Source organism: Leptinotarsa decemlineata, unplaced genomic scaffold (assembly GCF_025532065.1).
Source record: "Leptinotarsa decemlineata unplaced genomic scaffold, Ldec_3_MD MMD2_tig00000882_RagTag_RagTag, whole genome shotgun sequence".
NCBI lineage: Eukaryota > Metazoa > Arthropoda > Insecta > Coleoptera > Chrysomelidae > Leptinotarsa > Leptinotarsa decemlineata.
In genome coordinates, this window is record NW_027412556.1 from 7710521 (window position 1) to 7720725 (window position 10205).

The 10205-nt window shown below is 35.5% G+C and overlaps 2 protein-coding genes across 3 annotated transcripts; one reads left to right on the forward strand and one right to left on the reverse strand.

Moving 5' to 3' along the window:
- The first annotated feature begins 2438 nt into the window (after positions 1-2438).
- Positions 2439-4203, forward strand: LOC111509427 (lysosomal Pro-X carboxypeptidase). Its single transcript, XM_023165182.2, has 2 exons — positions 2439-3180; positions 3468-4203. The coding sequence occupies exons 1-2, from the start codon at positions 2457-2459 to the stop codon at positions 4178-4180; spliced, it is 1437 nt and encodes a 478-aa protein (XP_023020950.2). The 5' UTR covers positions 2439-2456; the 3' UTR covers positions 4181-4203.
- A 1008-nt stretch (positions 4204-5211) lies between these two features.
- On the reverse strand, positions 5212-10087 carry LOC111509425 (uncharacterized). Of its 2 annotated transcripts, XM_023165180.2 has the most exons (6): positions 9915-10087; positions 9492-9844; positions 8964-9434; positions 8359-8728; positions 6178-6381; positions 5212-5586 (listed from the first exon to the last, which is right to left on the reverse strand). In XM_023165180.2, the coding sequence occupies exons 2-6, from the start codon at positions 9600-9602 to the stop codon at positions 5300-5302; spliced, it is 1443 nt and encodes a 480-aa protein (XP_023020948.1). In that variant the 5' UTR covers positions 9603-9844; positions 9915-10087; the 3' UTR covers positions 5212-5299. The 2 variants fall into 2 exon arrangements, with proteins under 2 accessions (XP_023020948.1, XP_023020947.1); XM_023165179.2 differs by having other exon boundaries at positions 9492-10087.
- Positions 10088-10205: the final 118 nt, after the last annotated feature.

Sequence of the window (10205 nt, forward strand, 5' to 3'; positions counted from 1 at the left end):
TAAAATACAAACAACTGGAATGTTGCGCAAGATCATAATCACTTTCCAAATTTTACTTCTATATGAATGGATTTATCAGGTGGACATTTTAATAAACTCACACTTTGGAAGTACGTATTAGTTAAAATAAAACAAATATGTTTATGTACTTAACAATTATTCAAATTATTAAAATAAACATTATCATCATGCATCAATGAAGTTTTGAAATAAGTGGGTATAATAATAAACTCCCACTATGGAAGCATCCGTGTAAAAGCAGCATTCCTATGCACTGAATAACTTAATGCTGCTACAAATCCAATTGTCAACCATTGAAATGATGCATTGGCACTCCCATTCCTGGAGTGAATCTGGATCTTTCGAATCTCCTTCGATTCCTCGGCGGAAACTGATAGTCGACTACCCTGTTGCCGTTGTAGACCCCATTGGTGTTATTTGGGTATTGCCACCTCCCGTGGTCATGGAAATGTTGTACTTCCAGTCCTGGGGGGAACCTGGACTCATCAAACTTCCTCCGCTTTCTCGGTGGGAGAGAGACATCATTGCATTGATTGGAATGTACCATCCTTGGGTCACTGCAGTTGGCTGATGGGAGTCTTGGGGCACAGCCGTTGAATAACTCGGGCCTTGTTTTACTTAGGTTGGCAGATTTGAGCCTTGGATCTGCCACTACCAGAGGATACTGACTAATTTTTGTGTCACTAACTATTTGCGGATCTTCTACTGAGGTGGCTTGTGTTGTTCTTCTCAACTCTCTGCTTTCTATTATTTTTTCGGCTTTGATGATGAGACGTTTTGCCGTTGCAGCCAGCAATTCTTCTTCCATAGCCGGACATATTTCTTTAATTAGATCAGTCGTATACTTTGTTATATCAACAATGTCATTACTTTCTTCTATACTCATCTTGTCAATGATTATCACTCACTAGCAGAAACGAGAATGTGAATACCTACCGAAATCGGCAATATATATACAAACGCAGGTATATTACAGGTATATATGGAATTCAGGTAAAATGATTGATTGTACTGTTCCGTCAAATCATATTCGCTTTCCAAAATTTGAATCATGATTTGGGAAAATACATTTTTGACGCTATAACAGAACCAAGTACAGGTAAAATACTTGATTGGAACGTTAAGTAAGATCATATTCATTTTCCAAATTTTTCACTTGAAGACTAGGTGTGAAATAATTATTGGTTGTTCCGGGTTTTCCTGCAGCTAAAAAAGCAAATGCGCCCCTGGAATCAATGAAGTCGCCCCGGAGCGCCAATTAATTTTTATTGTTGTTTTTATTTTGATTGTTGTTTTATAATTTCACAAAAAATACCTAAATCAGATGGGTTTAATAAACTCACACTTTAGGAGTATTTGTTTGTTAAGATACAAAAAAATATATAATTTTTATGTACTTAATAACTATATTCACAACTACAAAAATGATTCAAATAAACATTTGTGATACTGAAAAATACATGTTTTACGCTATGACACAATTTCAGGTAAAATACTCAATTCTCAGGTATGGAATAATTCTTGGATTTCCAAACAATCAGATGGGTATTTTAGCAAACTATCACTTTGGAAGTACTCGTATGTTAAAATTTTTAACATTTTTGTAAGAAAAATGTTGATTATTGAAGTAAAAAGTGTTAAAGAAGGAGAAATAAGGTATAAAGGTGACCTAGTGAATAAATGGTTGTGTTTTCAAATAGTTTATTCAGTGAAAAAGAAGGCTGAAGAGTTGCCCTTTTCTGAACTTTGAAGGGCCGTAACTTTTTAAAAAAGGGAGAGCGCCGCTTTTTTATTTCGGATTCGTAATCTACGCATCAAAATACGTAAGTACAGTTAAAAATTGTTTCAAAATCGCCGGGTGTCTAGATAACGAAAATTTACCCTGTTCATCCTTCAACATGTTGATACTGCAAAAAACTCCAAAAAAACCTATCCCTCTCTCTCTTCCTCTCTATTTTCTATGACCATTGCTTCTCATTCGAGTGCATTTGGCCAGGCTCTTCCTGTTCATAGTGAACAGAAGCTTCGTCTGACACGAGGCAATGCTGCCACCCTAAGTTTTTTAATTCACTTCTTCTTTGAACAAAAACACTTCATTTTTTACTTGTCGCCTCCTTCTCGGCAGGCTTTCGGATAAAAATAACACAAATACACACGTTCATATATTTTGACATCCAGCCTGGTTACTGGCGTGGGGGGCTGCCAGTCCTCTTATATTTCACTTCAATGCTTATTCAAACATAACTTCATTTAAGATTACATCTTTTAGACTTCACACCGACCACAACATTCACGTGCAAACTTTGGGGGTGGTCGTTAGCACAACCGTCCTCTGTCGCGATCGGAGAGGAAGTTCCAATTAACTAACTTATACTCTTAACACTCCATTACAACAATGAAAAATCATATAAAAACCACTCTGAAATGACCAACATATGTCAAGATGTACGTCAAAGTTTGTACGAAAAAATGTCAATATGATTTTTAAGTGTCTAATATTGAACCTCCTTTGGAAGTATACATTTTCGGAATACACATTCGATATTAAATATTCAGATGTGCCCGTCGATCACTTCACAATACAAAACAAAACTTTCAAATTGAGATACCTGATAAACGGCGATTATCACGTGAAGGGTGGACCCGTATTTCTTTACACCGGCAATGAAGGAAATATTTTCATGTTTGCCCAAAACACGGGCTTCATGTTCGATATTGCACCAGTTTTCAACGCCCTCGTAGTGTTTATCGAACATCGGTATTACGGGGAGTCCCTGCCATTTGGAAACCAGTCGAACACCCCGGAAAACCTAAGATTTCTAACCAGCTCCCAAGCACTAGCGGATTATGTCCATGTTATCGAGGAGTTGAGAAAAACCTACTTTGCTACAATTCTCACCAACGACACTCTTCCAGTTGTATCGTTCGGCGGATCATACGGAGGTATGTTGGCGGCGTGGCTGAGGATGAAGTATCCCACGTCAGTGATCGGTGCGATAGCTTCTTCAGCTCCGATTTGGTATTTTCGAAATATGATACCGTGTGAGAAGTTTTATGAGATCGTCACCGGCGTATTCGAGAAGTTTGGAACTGCACAGTGCACTAATATTATCAAAGCTTCATGGGAAATCCTCAGGAACGTCACCAAAACAAGTTCAGGTATTTGTGATGCACTGTTTGAAACCTTTGGTGTAGTAATGAATATTACTAGAGTTCTATCCCAACACCAAACCTTTTCGTTTAACACCTTGACACGTGTTTCAATCACCAAGTGATCATCTTCAAGAGGAGTATTAAAACTATTTTAATCTTTTTCTTGAAGATGATCACTTGGTGATTGAAACACGTTTTGCTAGTCGACCTCGTACGCTATGTATCGCTAATTATCATGACGAATTATGGTAATTTCTGACATTGATTGAACTCGAATAACATCTATTTTTCAGGGATGAAACATTTATATGAAACTTGGAGAATATGCGAAACATTCGGTAACGCTACAGATGTGGAAAAGCTCGTAGACTGGTTGAGCGATATATACGTCAACATGGCCATGACGAACTACCATTATCCAACCAACTTCATTGTGCCACTTCCAGCGTATCCCGTGAAAACATTCTGCGACAAACTCGTTAGTTTGAACTCCACAGACCCATTGAGTACTTTAGCGAATTTAGGAAAAGCTCTGACAGTGTACACCAACTACACCGGAAGCACACTGTGCAACAGTATCAACTCAACATCAAAGTATCTGGGAGAATACACGTGGGACTACCAAGCTTGCACGGAACTTGTGATGCCAATATGTTCCACGAACAAAGACATGTTCGAAACACAACCTTGGGATGAAAAAAAGTACTCGGAAGAGTGTTCCAAAAAATACGGAGTCAGTAATTCGAGGCCAGACTGGATAGTTTCGGAATATGGAGGAAAAAATTTGAAATATTTCTCCAACATTGTTTTCAGCAATGGAATGATGGATCCCTGGTCATGTGGTGGAGTGACTACTAATATTTCATCCAACATTTGGGCGGTGAATATAACGGACGGGGTACATCACAGCGATCTCAGAAGTGCCGATCCTGCCGACACCAACTACGTAATCGAAGCTAGAAAATTCCATGTAAAGTCTATCAAAAAATGGTTGAACATGTTTTGAATAAAGTCTATACATCATGTGAAGTGTTATTTGCTTTCTTTGCGGTAGGCTGCTCACTTTCACTTTTTAAATAATCACTGTCAGGCGTATTTTAATTAATTATTAAAACTATTAAAACACAGGTTATGTATACTGTAGTAAACACAACTGTATACACTATAAGTATCCGAGCTCAGAATGGCGAGAGTGATAGCTTAGCCAGTGGGAAGAGAATCACACAGTCGCTTCCGCATGACGACCCGTCGCCACGCCAGCAATCAGTTTTACTTGCGGCTATAGATGTTTCACATCAAAAATGAAAAGTACTCAATATTATTTCACACTATAATTACAAAATCGAGTAATATTTGGTAATAAAAGCGTAATGCATTAGAAAAAGTACTCAATACTTGCAACTCTGTATACTATACATATATAGAAAACCATATGGACATCTGGGAAAATTAAACATTCATAAATTCAAATGTCATAATTCACTCATCGAGGAACAAATACAAATCATTACACAACAAGACCCAACATTCAATATACTACACATTTCAAGAAACTATGAACAAAAAGATATTACCTGATGCAACCCAAATACAGACCAATTTAAAGAAACATCCGGATGACAAGAGGGGACAAATACCTGCACTAAGGCGATTTAATCGTATAAAAGAACAAACAAGGAGATAAACCGTTCAGTTTGAGTAGAGCCATGAAGATGATAGCAAAGCATGCTATCAAAAATGTTCGAATGTGATAAGTAAAAGTTATTAAAGCTTCAAATTCTTTTTTGTAAACCTACGTTAATATTAAAATACTGAAATTGAAGGAAAAATAGTTGCATCAATCAAGAAATATATATATAGTTCTAGATTTTATATCGGTTATTAGTATGTGTAGATGCAGATGCACCTCCCTGAAAATAATCCAGGACACGCCCATGTCAATAATAATTTCAATATGGCTTAGCAGTTGATGCCATTGGAAAAAAAAACATTAAAATGATACAACACGAGTAGGAAAACTAGAAAAAACAGCCTATATATTCACTTATGATGATGTTAATCTTCCATGAACATGAGTAGATGAGAGGTAGACTTAGAGGCGATTTACAAAAAAAAAACAGAGTTATTATGTATCATCATTTTTTGTGTTAAGTTTATAGCTAATATCACCGGATTCCTCAAAAATAATTTCAATCTTCTCATGGGATGCTAAATGCACTTCAAATTCAGATTTCGTAGAAAAGTAAGTAAAGCACTGGTCACACTGATAGTTTTCCTCATTGTTATGACGTTTCATATGAACAGCAAGGCAGCTTGACTGTGAGAAGCCTTTGTTGCAAACCATACACGTGTAGGGTCTTTCACCTGTATGTGAACGACGATGAACTATGAGGGTACTGGAACCATTGAAACCTGAAACAACAGTTAGGTTATGTTTATAACCATGCGATTAGCATATAGCTAATCTAGTCTAGATAGAGGTAATGAAACTGTATGTATCTTTCTATAACTAAGCAAGGCTTTTGACCTGGTAGATCACAAGATACACAAGGAGATCACAAGAAAAGCCGTGTTTCAGTAAAAATTATCGTATGTAAGAAGATATAGTACTTGCCAACTAAGATGAGATTTCGATGCGCATTTAAAACCAAATTGTACCCACCCCAGAAGATAGCTATTGGTCACACAAAGTGATATCAAAAGTACATTAGTGAAATATGACTTAAGTGGGCGGAGTTTTTCAACACAGAACGATTTTACGTTTCTGCGCTGACTCATATTAGTTGGCAATGTTACGTACTATACCTCTATGTTATATTGAAGGACTTTGAGTTTAGTACGGAGACCCCTAATATTCAGGTAATAGATATCGGGAAGATCGACAAATGGATATGTAGCTATATATATATATATATATATATATATATATATATATATATATATATATATATATATATATAACTGATATGCAGTTATGAACAGTGTCATTACAAAAATACTTACCCCTGTTACATATGTCACACACATGAGACTTCTCACCAGTGTGGGTACGCATATGCTTGGTGAGTTCATTAGACTGACAAAACGCTTTTTGGCATACACAGCACACATATGGTCTCTCTCCAGTGTGTGTCCTTACGTGAGCTATGAGGTTAGAACGTGTTGAGAATGCTTTTGGACATATTACACATTTATGGGGTCTTTCACCTGCAAAAGAAAAAAATATGGTACATAAATGGCAAACCTACGATTATGATCTGAAAAGTTTCCGACATCAACATCAAGATAGCAGCACTTGTAAATAAAAGCTAGTGAACTTCGTTGTTCATCTGTTGACAGTTACTCACCAAGGCTTCAGTCATTTTGGAGGCGCAGTTGTTATGTAACAGTCGTTTAAGTGAATTGATGTGACTGTTTTTATGAAAATGGACAAAATCGAGTATTGAGCTGTCATTGAATATTTGTTTTTGAAAGGCAATACGCCTATACAAATCAAAGAAAAGTTGGAATCTGTGTAGGGGGACTCTGTACCATTATTTACAACAGTGACATTTTGGGCAACTGAAATTAAACATACTCAAACGTGATCTTGAGAGACAATGAATGTTCGGGACATCCAGAAACTACAACTACCAACAAAAACGTCGCCAAAGTTCACCAAATGGTGCTAGACGACCGCCGAATTGAAGTGAGTGAGATAGCAGAGGTTATGAACATGTCAAAAAAAACGTCACATATTATATCAACAGTTTGGAACACAAAGATGAAATCCAAGGAGATTTGGGAAAAAACTATTTAAGCTTTCAATTCAATTCAAAATATACTTTAACAACAAAAAAATTAGTTCTTATTGACGAATCATTTTAATGAAATATAATTAAAAAGATTCAAAGTAGGATGGACAAAATAAATGCATGTAATCAACAATATATCCAATAAAAATTCAAAAAATATAAAGACAAAGTTAATAAATATAACTCTTAGTTATTCTTGAGTTGAAACTATTCCAAATTTAATGAACTATTTTTACCTGTTCACACTTGAGAAAGTAAGTAGGTAAGTCTTCATTTTCTTTATGACAAAAAATTTGTATATCTGAATTCAGTGAAAAAATATTCATCACATATTAAAAAACTAGATTCAACAAAAATTCTTTCGAAGTCAATGGTAATTTATTGAAAATCCTTTGGCCAATGACTGATGGAGAATTTAAATGGGCATTTTTTTAACAAGGATATGTATATTACTGGAGTTTTTCCCAACACCAAACCGTTATTTTAACAACTCGACACGTGTTTCGATCACCAAGTATTCATCTTCAAGAAGATCAAACTAATCATACTTACAAAGCTATCCTTATTTATACCATAGATACCTGTTCTAGGTACCTATGTCTTGGTGTCTCAAATTAATTTTACAATTTGCCTTACCTACTTGTCTTGAATTGACTTTACAATGTGTCCTTATGTAATAGTCAGGTAAATCTAATAATTGAAATATTATAAGCTATATAAAATTAATATGTGTGATTGATGACTTGTTTACTTTATGGTAATTAATGATCACTTAAATGAAATGAATAAAAACACTTTTGTCTAAATACCACTGGTAGATTTTATTTATATTGACCCCATTATCAAGATAATGGGGTCATACCCCATTATCTATCTAATTTTACATTGATTCAATTCTAAAATTAATTAAAGCCACCAAGACACAGGTACCTATGGTATAAATAAGGATATCTTTGTAAATATGATTAGATTGATCTTCCTCTTGAAGATGATCACTTGGTGATCGAGACACGTGTTGAGGTGTTGAAATAAAGGTTTGGTGTTGGGAAAAAACTCCAGTAAAATTCATTACTACACCAAAGGTTCCAAACCGCTTTTTTCAGGTGGTTAATTTTAGCCTAGAATTAAGGATCGGATTTGAACATAAGTAATAGATAATAAGTATGAACTGGTTATAATTTAGAAGTTCTGCTCAAGCAAGCTTCTGTATAGTGGAACATGTCGCCTCTAAACTACATTATTATATTATTTAATGAGGCGGATCCATAGACAAGACGTTTCTATTACACCCAGTTTTGTTCCCTTGAAAAAATGTTCAATTCCTAGTGTAAGAAGTGCTAAGTTGGTAAAAAAAAGTAGATTTTTGTGAATATTATAGATGTTATCGAACCTGTGTGTGTTCGCATGTGCTTTTCCAAATCCTGTGCCTGTCTACACCCCTTATCACAGATTGTACATCGAAATGGTCTTTCCCCGGTGTGCATTCTCAGATGAATCTTGAAATTTCCGCTATGTGCAAAGGATTTGCTGCACGCCTTGCACTTATATGGCATATCCAAAGAGTGAGTTTTTACGTGTCTGCTTAGTTTGGTTGTAGTTTCAAATATTTTCTTACAAGTAGGGCATTGTTTACCCTGTTCCTTTTGTTCTTTTTTGGCGTTTTTTGTCTGATTTGTATCTCGATTTTTCTCCTTGTTGTCTTCCGATATTCCTGTTGTTGGTTGTTGAACTAAATTGACAACTTGAGCAGGTGGTGGCAGCTGCAATTATGAAATGATGTCAATGTGAAAGATAATACTAGTTTACCTGGGAAGACATGTCAGGTACATCGTTCATGAGAAAAATGAGAGACCTGGCTCAGGTTGGTTCTTGAAATAACTGGCTTTTTACGGTAAACTAATATACATAAATCCTACATAAATCCATCTAATTCAAAACATATAATACATTCAAACATATACATTTATAAGTATTGTTATTGATAATGTAACTTACTTGTATTTGTTGCATTAAATGATCAGGAAGGACAGGATTAGATGGTTGCATGGACAAAGGATAAGTGCCAGTACTATAAACCTGCACTTGCCCCACATCAGTTAAATTATATCCATTCAAGGGCACACCACCTTGATCGCCATTGTAATTGATCTGATTTAGGGGTTGCGGCAAATTTTGAGGCCCAGAAGAGAAATTATTTGAGTTTTGAGGAATGGGTTCTATCAACGGATTACACTCTATAAAAATACAATTGTTTTGGGATATTGCTTGTGTCAATTCTTCTGGAGTATCATTTTGATGGGTTCCTTCTTGGGTCTGATCGTACTGATCCTTATTCGACTTGGATGTCAGTAGCTGTCGCAATTTTGCATCCGACTTTTCGCATAACTTTTTGAACTGGAATGAAATATGCAGCTTCGCTGAACATTTATTACAAATTTGTGAAGGCAAACCGTCATTTTGCCATACCTGAAAAAAATAAAATTGTGAGTGTTTGCTGTTGAAATCACTTGTGCAAGAGTCTACCTGTACGGATGCGCAAGCCATCATCTTCTTAGAAATGTTGACTTTGAAAACGGACATCATAATGCCATCATTCAAACATATCCTACAAATTTTTTGGAAATCGTACTCCATCACTTCAATAGATCATAATACAGGGTAAGTGAAGTGTCTTATTCAAATTTTTTGTAGTATTCACGTTTATTATGAACGTTTCTATGTAGATAGTATTGGACAAAAACCGACCAACTTCAAAGTTTTTGAAAATTGCTGAGTGGCCTTTTCACAAATTTGGAAATTAACCTTCAGTGAGTGAGAAGTAAGTAGTGTTGGATATTTGATTTGGCATAAAATTGTACTCAGAAACCCTCTTATCACTATAGCAGACAAAAACAAAATAATATTAATGATTTTCAGTGTATATAGGTATGTTTGTTATAACATTACATTATCATTAACAATTACCACATATGAATATGACATAAACTGTTGCCAGAAATGTTTTGATTTTTAATTGAGTGATAGAAGAATAGAAGGTCAGGTTGTTGAAATTGCCTTTTATTGGTGTAACAACCACCAGTAACAACCGAAAAAATTCACCGAACTATTACTGTCACTGTCATAATTGATATGTCGATGACGTCACTGAAAGAACTACTGCTCAGCCAATGACATGGTCTGTCAGGTCTCGTTCCATATTCAGGTAACACTTTATTGTGAGATTTTCACTAAACAATT